The sequence below is a fragment of the Delphinus delphis genome, chromosome 13, assembly GCF_949987515.2.
Source record: "Delphinus delphis chromosome 13, mDelDel1.2, whole genome shotgun sequence".
Taxonomy (NCBI): domain Eukaryota; kingdom Metazoa; phylum Chordata; class Mammalia; order Artiodactyla; family Delphinidae; genus Delphinus; species Delphinus delphis.
Window position 1 is genome coordinate 42,399,688 of NC_082695.1, and position 15,820 is coordinate 42,415,507.

The 15,820-nt window shown below is 42.1% G+C and overlaps 1 protein-coding gene across 4 annotated transcripts in view; it reads right to left on the reverse strand.

Annotated features, from left to right (window-relative positions):
- Positions 1 to 15,820, reverse strand: part of KCTD1 (potassium channel tetramerization domain containing 1) — a 182,081-nt gene that overhangs the window by 40,141 nt on the left and 126,120 nt on the right. For all 4 annotated transcript variants that reach the window (XM_060028828.1, XM_060028829.1, XM_060028826.1 and 1 more), the window contains exon 2: positions 4,014 to 4,192. In XM_060028828.1, coding sequence (XP_059884811.1) covers positions 4,014 to 4,192 — 179 coding nt within the window. The remainder of the gene's footprint in view (positions 1 to 4,013; positions 4,193 to 15,820) is intronic.

Here is a 15,820-nt window from a genome sequence, read left to right on the forward strand (position 1 = left end):
CATCTGCGGAAAAAGCATGAAGAACTATTTCTTCCCTATATCTTTGACTACTGAAAGTTGTGGATGGGTCCCATTAAACTGACTGCTGCTTTGAAATGAACATTTAATTTCTTTCCAAGCACCCCCCCCGCCCCCTCCCAAATCCAAGAGGAAGCAAAGCAACACACGGTGGTCCATTCAACATCCACAGCATTGTTTTCCAGCCAGTGTCATCTGCTTTAGGTGTAAGCAACAGAAACATAAATTACTTGTAGGGCTTGTTTCCAAAAGTTTGGACATAGGCTTAAAAATATCTCCTAACAAAAAAGATGATCTTGGGATAGCTTGGCAGTTCCAAGACAGGTGGGGACATTAAAGATAAAGGACCAGGGCTTCCCTGGTGGCGCAGTGGTTGTGAGTCCGCCTGACGATGCAGGCGACACGGGTTCGTGCCCCGGTCCGGGAAAATCCCACATGCCGCGGAGCGTTTGGGCCCGTGAGCCATGGCCGCTGAGCCTGCGCGTCCGGAGCCTGTGCTCCGCAATGGGAGAGGCCACGGCAGTGAGAGGCCCGCGTACCGCAAAAAAAAAGAAAAAAAAAGATAAAGGACCAGAAGGTGCAGGCAAGGAGGCCCTTGAGCCTTTATAAATCCAGGCAAGTATCCAGAAGTGAGGCTGTTTCTGTGGTCTAGGAAATGAAGGAATGGGATATATTTGGAGTTTGGAAGGCAGTTGGAAAAGAAACAATTGCTGGGTTTGGCAGAAGATTAAGTATAAAGGCAATACAACGTGTTGGGCACAGGGCCATGTCGTGCTTTCCATAATCACATTTAATCCTCCCAATAACCTTGGAAGAAGACGTATTTGTGTCTATTTTACAAGACAGAAGACAGGCACTTAGAAATTGAACCTATCCATGGCCAAACAACTATTAAATGGGAGCGTCAGCATTCAAACCTGGGACTAATGAACCACATATTATTTTTGATGTTGCTCCCAGGACACTGGGAACACAGAGGTGACAGCGAAGCATAGAGAAAGGTCAAGAAAGAAAGATGAACAATTTTATCTTTTCTAATTAAGTTGGTGAAAGAGAAATTCAATTTATGATGCGTGTAAGCATCAGGTTTCGGGAGGGGGAGGTTTAATGAGATTTTTAAAAAAATCTGTGCATATATATAGTTCAGTGCTGTGCAACAGCAATAAAGAGTGAGACACGTCTGTAATTTTGTGTTTTCTGGTAGCCACATTAAAAGAGTAAAAAGAGGGGCTTCCCTGGTGGCGCAGTAGTTGAGAGTCCGCCTGCCGATGCAGGGGACACGGGTTCGTGCCCCGGTCCGGGAAGATCCCACATGCCGTGGAGCGGCTGGGCCCGTGAGCCATGGCCGCTGAGCCTGCGCGTCCAGAGCCTGTGCTCCGCAACGGGAGAGGCCACAACAGTGAGAGGCCCGCGTACCACAAAAAAAAAAAAAAAAAAAAAGAGCTTAAAAAGAAACAGGTGAAATTAATTTTAATATATTTTATTTAACTCTATTATTATTTATACGACTCAATATATTATCATAGTATCACTCCAACATGAAATCAATATAAAATTTTTGAGATATTTCACATTTGGGGGGCACTAAGTCTTTAGAATCCAGTGTATATTTTACACTTAAAGGACATTTCAGTTTGGACCAGCCACACGTCAAGTGCTCAAAGCTGCACGTGGCTAGTGGTTCCCATATGAGACAGTACAGATACCGAGAGTGCTGAATCTGTACTGAGATCCATGAAACGCGATGCACGTCTCAGGGGGAAAATAATAAGGGACAAAAAGGGGACTCTTAGAAATACCCATGGAAAGTTGGCCTGAGGAAAGCTCTCCAAATGAGACACTATCAGAGGTCTTTAATACTGCCAAGCATCGACACGATTGAAACGGCAAATGACTTGCGAGAGAGGAACTGAATTTACAGAGTCCCTCACTGTCTATCTTATATCACTGCCAATACGCCAAGTGACACCGGTGAGCTTCACAAAAGCCAAAACCCTGGTGGGCCTTAGGCAGTGGGAAGAGACCCACCCAGCTGCAATGAGCACGAGAAAACCTACCATTTATACCACATGCAAATAGTGTAATGACTAACTTCCCTCCTGTATCACAGTCTAATAATCAGACTGAAGGAAAAGGCCGCCAGATCAGACCAGTGCATTCTGCTATCGTCGAAACTTGCTTTTTGACTTATGTTTGTTTGGTGACTTGCCCCCTAGAATTAAGTGTTCATCTGAAGAGGCACAGTGATTTTCTATTGTCGATGTTGGTGTTAGAAGGTTAGAAGGAATGGAAATAGACTTTTTTTTTAAAAAAAGAACCTCCTTATATAACGATACTCTTAAGAAATACAACCATCATGTAACAATTTTGTAGCATCCAATAACAATGCATTTAGGGAGGGTGGAGACTCAGTAATACTAACAACTGACTGATATGATCATTTCATTTTAAAATATACATTTAAAAATTTTTTTTTATTTTTTTGGCCATGCTGCACAGCTTGCAGGATCTTAGTTCCCTGAGCAGGGATAGAACCCATGCCCCCTGCAGTAGGAGCATGGAGCCCTAACCATTGGAACGCCAGGGAATTCCCAATATACAGGTGTTTTGGGTAACTGAATTTATAACATCTGCTTTTGAAAAATCATTTCATGTCTATTGTAGAAATGAAATCTGGAAATTGAGAGGGAAAATATTTCATCTTTTCTCAACCTTCACATTCCTTCATAAAATATCAGATAGTGAAGTGAGACTAACAAAAACCACAAAAGCAGTCTTTGTGCAGTTATGACAGTGATTTGTATGTCAGTGCTCTCTTCTTAGGCTGTAAGTTACCTGATACCTGTCATATTGTAGGAGGTTCTCAGAAATGCAAAGAGTGCTTTTCTGAAGCCCAAGTGCTATGTTTCCATTCCATTTGAGCAGAAACAAGCAGAGAAACACCCTTTCTCCTGACATCAGCCTACGTGAGCTCATGCCTCTTCCTCTACCCACCAGCCGAGTGGCCCGAGGATAAATTCCCTAATAGGATCTGCCTCAGCCCCCAGATCTAGGTGGAGCCAGGAGGGGTGTCCTGGGGCACAAAGTAAATTGTTTCCTTGGAAACTCCTTTAGAAAAGGCTGGGTGGCAGGACTTCCCTGGTGGTGCAGCGGTTAAGACTCCACGTTCCCAGTGCAGGGGGCCCGGGTTCGATCCCTGGTCAGGGAACTAGATCCCACACGCGTGCCGCCACTAAGAGTTCATATGCTGCAACTAAGAGTTCATATGCCGCAACTAAGGAGCCCACTTGCTGCAACTAAGGACCCACCTGCCGCAGCTAAGACCCAGCCCAACCAAATAAATAAATAAACTTTTAAAAAAAGAAAAAGAAATGGGTGAGTGGGGCGTGGGAGGGGAGTTCTCATCAGTGTGGTGTACACGCCCATTTATAAACCACTCTCCCCCTTCATACCCTTTTCCTATTTGCTTATCTGCCTCGAGCGTTCATAACTTCCACTGCCCTTCATTTTTTTTTCAGACAAGGCTATCTTTCTGTACTTCTGCCAACTGTTCTAAATATACCGCCCTACTGATAAGAGTCTCTCTTTTTTTTTTTTTTCTCCAGTTCACAAGTTGGGCCAACTATAAAATTCTAAGACTCGATAAGAAAGTGTGTTTCAGAAGAAGAGGACAGAAGAAAGGTCAGGGGTAGAAATCATCATCCTTTGTTTACTACGCTGAGAAACGTGAAGCTCTCAGAGGAGTGAAATATCACAGAACCCCATTCTCAGTGACACTTTCACACGTCCTCGGCTAATCTCTGGATCAAACCCTGACTCGTAGGAGATTTACGGTCATGTCCCAGAGCTGCCTCCATAACAGGTGGCCCACATGATGCTTTCATGTCCTACCCCTGGCCCTGGCGAGGCTGCACTGCTAAGCTGGTCAAAGGAAAAACAGTTAGATCATCAAATACATGCACTCTGGAGCGTGACTTTGCGGCTTTTCGGATTACCTTGATTCGGGGTATTTGGTGAGGGTGGCCAGGCTGCTGGTGTACATGTGGCCGCCCACGTCGATGTGGACGGGTGCGTTGGATTTTGTGAGTTGTGCTGGAGTAGGAATGCCTTGGTTGTTCAGTGGAGATGCAGGAGATCTAGTGATCAGAGGTCTTGACATATTGGGCCGACTGTCCTATAGAGAGATAAGCAAGTTTAGACATGTCTTCTTTTGTGGAGAGAAAGGAAACCCATACATCCTACAGAAGAAGCCAGTGACTAGTGTTGATATTCGTTTGGCAATAAAATCTGGAAGATCAGCAAGCTCTCGCTTTTGTTGTAATGAATATCAAAAAGCCCCCCAACTCTGTAACAAAGAAAAGGAAAACTTCCCATGCTCGGAATCAAGGAGCTGAGCTAATGTTCATTTCACATCATCCCACACACTGTGATGTCTTATTTAACTAATGAATTCTCACATTTAACAACTGGTTAATGGCACGTGGAGAACTACTATTCGTTCCAAATGAAAAGATAACACTTAAAACAGTCCACTCTAAATAAAATACATATGCTTTATCCTTCTCTTGGAAAACGTCCTTACTGCTGTGGGCTCGGGACAAATTCAGACCTTCGGCACTTGGGTTCTGCAGAATGTTTTCTTCAATTTCTATGTTCCAAATCAGGAAGAAGAGGACATGACTGGTCTAGCCACCAGCTCACATACTCAAAGCAACCTTGCAAATAGGCACCAGAAGTTCATCCGTCAACAGATGAAAAAAAAAAAAAATCAACCCACACTCCACCCATCTGGTTCCTGTTTCTCTCCCTATAAGACTATGGAGCTGAGGACACTTTGAAAAGAATGTCCCCTCCAGTGATTAAGCATGTGCTTGGGAGCCATGAGCAAGCCGCTCTTCTGCATGCTGGGCTCCTGGAAGAGATCAAGTTCCCAAGGTTGGGTGAGGCAGACGTTCGTGTACAATGTGCTGCCCCACAGGCAACGGTACCACAGGAGCAAACGGAGCATCACGTGACGGCAGCGAGAGCGTGCTAAAGGAACTGTACTCTTGAGAAAATAAAATATGACATCCTTTCCATGGATACAATATAAATATTTCAAACACTATTCAGACATGGTTGATTGCTTTTAAATTAGAGCCCGAACCACAGACAAGTCAAGTCAGGTCTCTGGCACTCAATGAAGGGGGTCAAGTATTTAGAATCTACGATTGAGGAATAAGCTAAAATAGCACTTATGTCTGAACTCTGCTAGGCGAACGCCACAAGGATACTCGCAGATTTATAACTTAGCCAGAGATTGTTTGCAAACATGCAGACAATGTGTGGTAGCGCCAGTGATAAGGCATAATAAAGGGATTTTGAGAAATGCCTTTGATGGAGATTACAAACGGGAAGTCATCTAGTTTTTGTGCATAAAGCCCAGCATGATGAAATATAAATTTGCAAAACATCCCAGATTTTATGATCCGAAACAGCTTTAGGAGTTACCTGGGGCACAACTGTTAGACAAGTTAGCATTAACCACACGTCCAGGCAAGACTGAGAACGCACGTGCTTCCTGAAACTCCGCATCTACTGTGAACGGGGTGGTGATGGGGCCTTTACACAAAATATTGACCACCTGTGTGGTGCTTTTCTCCAGGCTGAATTAAACAGAGCTCAGGAACAGTCATAGAAAAAAGAGCTAATGTTTTATTTCTTAAATTGGGTGGTGGGTTCGTGGATGTTCACTGTGTTACCCTTATACATTCCTGTATATTTTTAACAATGCAAAATAGATATTAGAAAACACAAGCGATGTTTGTAACACAGAGAGAAAAGTGAAAGAGGTACTGGATAGGGGAAAAAACTAAAAAACAAGGACACAGTTGGTAGGAAATATAAAACAGTTAAGGCTGGGAAATATTCAAAGTAGCATTTTAAAATTTGTGTGTCAGAAAATGCATTTTTCCTTTAAAAATACAATCATATAACCTCAACTTTTAAGAGCTACGTACTACCTGACTTCCTTTTAGAAAATGATTTCTTGGCTAAAGACACACACACACACACACACACACACACACACACACACACACACATCCCCGTCTCGGTTACAATTCAGTCCATCACAGCACTGCATCTTCTGTAATAGTTTTTCAGTTGGACACATTCTATATCCTGCCTCTGGGTGCTCGGGCAAAAATGAACAGTTCTGCAGGGTTAATACTGTAGTTAGACTGTGACCTCACTCAGCACAGCTCTAACTCTGTGAGGTCTACGGAGAAGGAGGAAAAAGTGAAAGCATAACTGATCGGTTGAAGGATTCCTGATTTCTCAGAATATATACCATGTACGCTGAAAATCGTGTATGTATAGATCTTACTAAATTTAACATTAAACCAGTGTTTCCTCAGTTGGGGGGTGAGGGGTAGTGGGGGGATTAACCCTTAAGGGCAAGGAGGAAGTTTCCTAATGGCTTGGCTCAGGCAGACGAGTAAGACTTTTTTTTTTAATTGAAGTATAGTTGATTTACAATGTTGTGCTAGTTTCAGGTGTACAGCAAAGTGGTTCGGTTATTTATATGTATACACACACACACACTTTTTCAGATTCTTTTCCCTTATAGGTTATTACAAACTATGAAGTATAGTTCCCTGTGCTATACAGTAGGTCCTTGTTGGTTCTAGTAAGACTTGTCGTGTTATAATTGGTCCTTGCTGAGCCTTCCTACCTCTTCTCCGAGGCTCTCTCTTCCCATCCTGGGAGCTTTCTGTGTTCCGTATTTGTTCCATTGGTTAGATCATTTCTAAAGCATTAACTGCTCTTAGCTAATGGAGTTAAGGGTTTCCACTCAGTATTTTCTGCACTGATGCAGGCTGAAAGAATGCATAGGCTGGGCTGGGGGAGCATATTTGGGCTGGTGGTCTTGGCACTTGTAGGAGACCCTCGGATCTATTGCATCAACTCCAGATGCTTCAGCGACACAACTCTGGCCACCTCCTCCCCTCACCAGTGACCGGAACTGAGACTTTCTCTTTTTTATCTATAGATGCTGAGGTCCCGGATGGGATGCCTGAGCCTACAGAAGCCACTTCCCTCCCAGCCTAAGGATGAAGCCAATGCCCAGGAAGGCTGATCTGGGTCCTCCCTTTCACTGCTGAGACACCAAATCAACCAACTCTCAGCCTCCAGTCTCTTGATTTCCTGATACTTGGGAAAATAAGTTCATCTTTAAAGCTGGTCTGAGTTGGGATTTCTGCTACTGATCCTGATTCCTACCCTTCCTGGATACAGCCGCCTCCCCAAGAGGTCATTCGGCTTGGTGAGACTTGGCCTGTGATGCCAAGAACAGCTGCCTGCTGCCAGACGCAGCAGAATTTTCTATCATGTTATCGCCACTCTTCAACTACACTTGCCCATTTTTAATTGCTCGCCCAGCACCATCTCAGTTTGTATATGTCTTTTAGCATCTCACTTTGGATGAGACGAAAACCATGAACTTTAACCAGAGAGAGTGCAAGCGTCTGGATGCGCCAACATCACTGCTGGAGAAACAGCTCAGAGCACTGAGGTGTATTCGGAAGCGCGGCCAGACAGAAATGCGTTTCTGCTAATCCCCCTTCTGGAACAGACTCCTCATCCGGGTGGTGGGCTGGGGGAAGGAACCCCACTCTAACATTAAGTTACTGGGTTATTGCCCCTTCCTTGTGCAGCCCACTGTTCCTTCCCTCCACAGTACCAGGCAGTGTCCCCAGGGATGGGCATACACGAGCGGACAGGACAGGCTGGTCCTGTTCAGTGGGAGAGAGAAGCCAGGAAACAGGTAGGGGAAGGCCAGCAGTTTACTGTGGCAGCTTAACTGCAGGGATACATAACCCAGTCTTGGGGGGCTGGGAGGTGGGATGTGGAAGGCTCCCTGGGGACAGTCTAAGCTGAGATCTGATGGATGAGAAGTCAACTCACAGTGGGATGCAGGAAGGAGAGCACATGGTATATTCTAGAAATTAAAATTTCAGTACACTGTGAGAATTCTTCCACTTGTTTTCTTCCCAAGTATGGAGGGAAAGTACAGGAAACAGAAGCTTGTAAGACAATGGTCTGAGGACCACAGAATTAAATGGTAACTTACAATGAAAACATAAGTAAACCCACCATAACATCCTTAGGAAGGGAAAAGGGGAAGAGGAAGAGCAAGGAAGCTCATAGCCAGCTTTCTAAACAGCGCTGTCCAACAGAACTTTCTGCAGGAATGGAAACAATGTTCCGCATTTGCACCATTTAGTAGGGTGGCCACAACCTCATGTGGCTTTTGAGCCCCTGAAGTGGGGCTAGGGCAACTGAGGAACTAAATTTGTAATTTTAAGTTATTTTAATCAATTTAAATTTTAAGGTAGGTAGGCCAAGTGTGGCTCGTGGCTGTCATATTGGACAGCAGAGTAAACTCTACTCGAATTTTTCTTAATCTATGGACGCCCAAATCATGATAAACTTGAACTTATCACTCAGGGAGAAGCAGGGACATTTTAAAGTGAGTACAAATGGTCTATGACTGCCCCCCCCCACCCAAAACATGCATTTCCCTCTCCCCTTCTAACAGTATTTCTCCCTATTTTACTGATTTTATGAAAATAAAAGAGATTAGTAACCACACAGCGGGGATGCTGCACACACATCTCTGGATCTCGGAGAGCCAGTCCGGAGACATAAAAGCACATCCCGAATGACTCCCTTCCCCTGAGGTGACAGACAGCAAAAGGAATCTGTGATGACAAAGCTCAGAACACTGGCCACCTTTTCTGGGGGGTGGGGGGTAGCTGGCTAGGAGGGGATAAGAACAAGCCTTCTGGAGAGCTAGAAAAGTCCTGAATCTTATTCTGGGAGGTTAAACCGTTGTACACGTATGTATGCCTAAGATTTATTCACTTGACTCTTTTTTTTTTTTTTTCTTCGATGTGGACCATTTTTAAAGTCTTTATTGAGTTTGTTACAATATTGCTTCTCTTTTATGCTTTTGGTTTTTTGGTCAGGAGGCATGTGGGATCTTAGCTTCCTGACCAGGGATCGAACCCGTACCCCCTGCATTGGAAGGCGAAGTCTTAACCACTGGACCGCCAGGGAAGTCCCCTATTCACTTGACTCTTACATTATACTTAAAAAGAAAATAAACCAAAAATAGTCTTGGAAGAAACTCCTCCAATCAAAACACTTTCCTGTTCAGATGGTTACTCATTTAAATTTCTGTGAAATACAGTCTTCTTTTAAAAGCCAAAAAGACGTTTATTATTCCCTCTCGTAGGATTCACCAAATCTGACTCTAATACCCTGACATGAAACAGTACCTGAAATTCTATTTCTAATTCTTCTTTCCCTCATTTCTATCCTGTAGAGATTTTCCAGGCATGTTGATCAGTTTATCTTTAAAATTTCCATTTCCCAGCTGCTTTCAGTCTGCGGCTTCCTTGTAGCTTCATCATCTATCTCACCTATCCAGCAGAGCGGCAATGATTTTGGGGGAGGGATTTGACTTCAGGCATCTTTCAAAAGAAGCTAATGAAAACTTTGCCTCCTAAATCTAACCTTGCTGTGTGCTGTTCAAACAGGAGCCCCAGGGGCACCGCCTAGAACAAATGAGCTAAAGTTTAAACTGAAAGTTTTAATGACTTTATTTGTTAAGAATGTATGCCCCTGTCTCATGTCACGTTTCACTGTCAAGTAGGACTATATTACCTCTATCACTGGGAAAAGAAGCAGGTTTCTTAGGGATACTTCCAGAAAAGCATGTCTATAGTAAAATATTTACCTATATTATTTGATATTATAATTCATAACATTCAATAGAGCAGCGAAGGAATTCAACACAAATCATAACTGTTCCACATATTTCAGCCTGGGTTTAAAATACATATATTTATATCACACACACTCTCACACACATACTCAAGTAGCTTCTAAATTATATGGAATGCATGGAGAATGGAGTGTTCTGATTGATTCTGTTTTCTGATAGTTGGCCAACCATTTAGGCCATGAGCCTGCAATCAAAGTGTCTTAGACCAGGATCCTGATTCCTAGGAAGGAAATCTGTGATTACCTTGGGAGGGTTAGTTTAGAGCTGACACAATCCTGTTGGACTCACAGTCAAGGTTTTTTAGAGAGAAACATCCCTTCACTGACCATAGTTACTCAATCGGGTAGTAAGACTCTCAACCATAATGCCAACATATTTTGTAAGGGCCCTCACTGTTCCTTCATTCAAGTAGCATTGATTGGGGTCCTACTATGTGTCAAACTTTATGGTCTCTTCTGACTTTAAATAGCAGAATGACCCTGGAGAGAGAGAGAAAAAGAAATCTTTTCTTATAATTTCATATAGGTTTAAAAAAAAAAACCAACCAAGCCCTAGCATTATTTCAGAATTGAAGATTGTTTCTGTCAATCTCTGAAGTCAGCAGAGAATTAGGCTGAAAAGTCTTCTGAACATCCAAACTTGGTATCAAATCTTCCATTCACTTTATTCACAGGAACTCCCTTCCAACTCATAGATCCTGCTTCATTCAGAGACGCATAACAAGTGTGGTCATTGGTTTTCTAGCCTATACAAGAATCATCCAAAATTAAGTCATCCCCAGGTCAAACCCCAGACTAACTTAGATTGGAAAGTATATAATATATTGAAGAAAATTTTCTGCCCAAATATGATAAAGAAAAACTTTTTTTAAAGGTGAGACAAATTTCAGAAGTTTATATAGCTGGGGAAAAAATCACCTACACAGAACACCTCAAGTGTACAGGAGAAAGAGCCCTGGTTTTGGGAATCTGAAGACCTGGTTTGAGTTCAGGTTCAGCCTTTGTGTCATCTTGGAGAAGTTACCAAACCTGTGGAACTCTAGTTTCCTCATCTGTAAGACAGGATGAATCTTCCCACCCCACAGAGAGATAAAGCTGGCAGTGGGTGAGATGTTTGTGAAGGCATACGATACAGTGCATGGCACCGAGAAAGACAAAGGAAGTTTCTTTCCTTCTGCACGTGAAAAATGAAATTTAATACACCAGTACACCCGATGTACAGAGAAGATGTCTATGGATCCAGTGAGAAGTATAGAGAAGTTTTAAAGCAGTTGAGGAGGTAAGACCCATGGGTGAGAAAGGCAGCGTTTTACACTGATAAAGTACTACATAGTGGGATACAGATAAATAAAAACAAAATAGGACAGAGCATAACAACATGTGAGTTACGTGCTTTGGACAAAACCTATAAAAGGAAGTAGAGAATGAGCTCATCCCAGTAGGTTCATAAATGAAATGGCACTTGAGCTGTATTAACATTTTTTTCAGATCAAATCTTAATTTCACAGATTAAAATAAAACAGAAGTAAAAAATAGGAGACTTCAAAGTTGTTTCAAAATGACTAGCAACTGTGTTAAATTAATCCGCAATTACTTCCTAATCTGAAAAAGCAAAATGTTACTCTTCTTGCCTTGGGCCAGGAGTAGGGGTTACTATTGTTTATCTATTTTAATGCACAATCTTTGCCAGATATGGAGTGAGTGCCCTCAATGTGCCTTTTTCCCCTCCAGTAATGAAATACACATCCAAGAAGTTCCTGTATTAGATTATCAAGCTGGGACCATGAAAAGAACAACCATTTGCCAAGATTTCTCTGTTTTTTTTTTTTTCCCCAAAAGCAAAGCGAATTTGTAAAACGGGAACATTTCGATAGAATTTTGCTGTGTTTATTATAGCTGGATTAATTTTTAAATTAGATTTCTTAGATATTTTTAAATGTACTTAAAACATCACAGAGTATTTTAAAATAGACATTGTAGCTTAACTATGGATATTACTGCTTTTTAAAAATTAAAACATAGCATTAAAGCGAAAGCAGGCTCCGTCACAGTTCTATAGGGAGAGGCCACTTTTTGCAAAAACATGTGTATGTACCATGAAAAAATTTGAAATTAAATGCACCAAAATATTAGTAGGGGGCAGGAGTGGGGGATGATGTTACAAGAAAATTTTGTTTTTGTTTTTTTCTCTGGTGCTTTATGGTGTTGAACATTTATTACTTTTGAAATTAAAAAAATATTATTTTAAACAAGGAGAAAAACAGCACTAGTTTGCTCAATCAGATCCATTAGTACATACTCTTGGCACACTATTATATCTTACTTTCATAATCAGCTTTTTTTGGACGTTTTTAAATGAAGGACTGAATGAAGCAATACAGAAATGGAACAGAACTTAGGGGTAATGCTTCCCTTCCCTTTATTTTCTCGCCAGGGAGGAAATGTGCGGAACAGAAAATTAAATGGGCCTCAGGTCACGGTAAGCCCATATTTAGCTGACACAAGCCTATTTAGTTTGATCCTGAAAGAAAGGGGCAGGGGCCTATGATTTCCACACTCTTGGGAGCTATCTGGTCATCTGTGCCCTCCCCTAGGTCCCCTCCATTCCCAGATCTAAAACCCAGCAAGATGATAAAAGCCGCACACGCACACCTCCTGCGTTTCCAGAAGTCGGTTCTGCACCTGCTTTCTTGGAAGGAAGATGCAGATGGCAGCAAAGGTTGACAGTGAAACAGTACCTGACACTCAGAGAGGGCCTAGTCTGAAACCAGAAACCTCTGCACAATGTTAAGTATTATCGCCATTTCACAGAGAAGGAAGTTGACTCTGAGGTCAAGTGGCTTAGCCTATAATTATCTAGTAATGAATTTACTGTGATATTTTACACGCTAGCCATTGTGTACCAGGATACGGTTACCACTCTCTACTACGAGACGATCCATGCCCTGGTTTTCACAAGAGAAGGGAGAGATTTGTGTTGTTCCACCCACATTTTTCCACTTGGTCTGTTTTGGGATGAAGACAACTGGCTGGAGAGTTTGAAGGATGGATGGTTAGTGGTCAGGCACAAGGCAGGAGCCAGCTGGTCTAGGAAGTGGACACCTTCCCCCCAGCTCCTGACTCTGTTTCCCCGGCACAGAAAATTGGCATTTCATTGATTGCTCTAACTGCTAGTCCTAGATGTTACCTACAGGACACATCTGCCTCTAAATAAACAATAAGCTTGACTTACTGTTCTCTTCGATGTGGTCATAAAAATTCCTTGTCCGGTAGAGTGTCAAAAGCTAAATGGGTGCCTTCTAACCTTAACTGAGTCCTTAGAAATATCTTAAGATGCCTATTTGTTTGACCTTTATGAGAAACACTTTTTCTTTTGTTTTTGGCCATGCCTTGTAGCATGCAGAACTTCCTTGACCAGGGATGGAGCCCGTGTCCCCTGCATTAGAAGCGCAGAGTCTTAACCATTAGACCACCAGGGAAGCCCTGCTCGATGTTTATGCATTAAAAAATAAAAAAATTAAGATACACAAATTTGTAAGTATGCTGACTTACTCTCATTTACATAATAGGTGTGTTCAAAAAGTTCATTTGCTCACTTGTTCATTCGCTGAGAAAATGTTGGCTCACTAACCTGTTTTGTGCCGGGCTAGGGTACTGTGGAAGTGAACAATTCAGGGAGTGAGAGTCTGATTTAGGAATAAACCATATACACAAGGAATTCCTGATGACAAGAGAGCCCCATGTAAAAAAAAAAAAAAAAAAAAAATCAAATTATATTTTAAATGTCCCGAGAACTACTTAAGCGAATCATTTGGAGGGCAAACAATACTTTGGTACAGTAAGGAATGAATCACTCTTGGTTTTATGAGCCCAGAGTACATTATTTTTAAATAAGACATACCTGTTATTTAGTAATTCCACATTACAAGGATCATACTCCTAATTTTTGACCCAATTACCTTTTAAAAAGGAAACCAGTCACAGTGTTTCTAACAGTGTTGACATCGCCTGAAGTTTCTAAACTCAGAGATGTTTTCCTGAGGACGTGACAGAGTGGAGGCCCAAGTTTTAGTCTGAGCTGTGTTACTGATGAGTTATGTGGCCTTGGCAAATTATTTCATTTCTCACTTCAGTTTCCTCATTTGTAATAGATGCAATTGAACCAGCTGGTCTATAGCGCTTTTTTCAATCCTGATTTTTTAAAAATAATTCTATGATTTTTAAAAATATAAACCATAGAGATTCAAATGTTTTAAGAAAGTTAGCATTTTAGGAGGTCAGAATTGGAATTCAAAATTCTTTTGAAAGAAAGAAGAACTGGTCATGAAATGAAAGGCATTCCAAAACTATGAGGGCAAAAAAAAAAAAAAAAGAAGAAGAAGAAGCCAACACAGAGAGATTTCTTAACAATCATAGCATTTTCTCTAGCTGATTAGGAAGATTAAATTTGAATCACTACTGCTTTTTATTTGCCTTCACTGACAGGAGGAAATGGCCAATAAAATATGGTGCTTAATGAGCAGAACGCCTACTTCAGAGATATTCTTTCCTTGGTGCAATATTTTACTGCAGTGTTGTTTATATATTTATAAACAATACTGTTGTAAAATACTAGAGTGGTCTGAAAGCAGCTTATCTGAGATTCCCTTATAGAATAGAAAACATTTATCTGAGTGATAGAAAACAAATGCTTTTTAATAAAGTAAGAATCTCTTATAAGCAGAATCAGTGTCATCTTTTCAAAAAGCCATATTGAATAATTTTTAAAAATCGGGGCAATTGAGAGTAACAGTCTCGAGGTTTCCACACTAGAACCAACGGGTGGCGTGTCATATTGACAGGCATGCCAGAGGGCGAGTGGCTTGCCAAAAATGCTTCTCCCAGGTGACATCTCGTGCCAGGTGGAATATTTGTCCTCAGAAGATGGAGACGGATTCTGGCTGTTTGGGTCATCCCGATTCTTAGTTCCATGAGTCCCTGGTATGACGTAAGAGTGGAGGTGACTCTAGGGATGCTCCAACTCTGCCCCTGATGACGTGGTTGAAGCCGGATCTGGCAGCCGCCAGCTGTGGCCAGTGACCCTGGGAGGCACAGCAGTGCCTGCAGCTGAACTGCTGGTCCTGGTATGAGAGTTGTTTCTCGGGAAATTTTAGAGAGGACATTGATGAAACCTCCTGCTTAGGAGCAGATGGGTGAGGAGATAGCTCCGAAAGCACAGACTAAGAAGAAAGTGAATGAGCAGTAAAGGCAGCAGCAAGGCAGTCACCCTCCTCCGGATTTTATTGCAACAAGCGATTCCTTACAGTTTTCGCACGATAAAGGAGGAGACGTCTGTGTTCTTGGAGAAGTATCTTAAAATAAATACCAACAAGAGTAAAAAAACTAACTTTTTAAAGATCAACCTGATTGGCAAGAAAAGTATGGTACAAAAATGGAAATGCATTAGAAAAAAAAATCATACCTGGAATTTACATAATGCCTTATGCCCATGAAGCAGTTAACTTATGAGATCCCAGAACTCCAAAGACCTTATGAACAATCACAACCCATAAGCCTTCCAAAAGGTCCAGAGAGGAAGGAAGGCCGATACTGTCTTTTGCAAAGAAGAGAAACTGAAGCAGGAATATTCAGATGGCCCAATAGTTGCCCGAGGTCATAAAGAGTTAGTTGATTAAGAAGTCAGAAGCAAAATATTCCAGGATCTAAGCTTGCATTTTCCCCTCTCAAATGTGCTGCCTCGGTCTGGGGCAATCTGGTAGCGCCTGACCCACTAGGACTTGGATCAGACTCAGGTGGTTGGGAAATGAGGAGATGAAACTAGTCCGAATCACCCCACTCTCCGAACACACACACTTTTCTTCCTGTCTCTATGGCATTTCCCTTTTCATCAATTTCTCTTCCCGTCTCCCTCCCACGTCACTGGCCTTTTCTCCCTTCCTGCCCCTCCTCCATCCTTTCTTGCCCTCTTGTT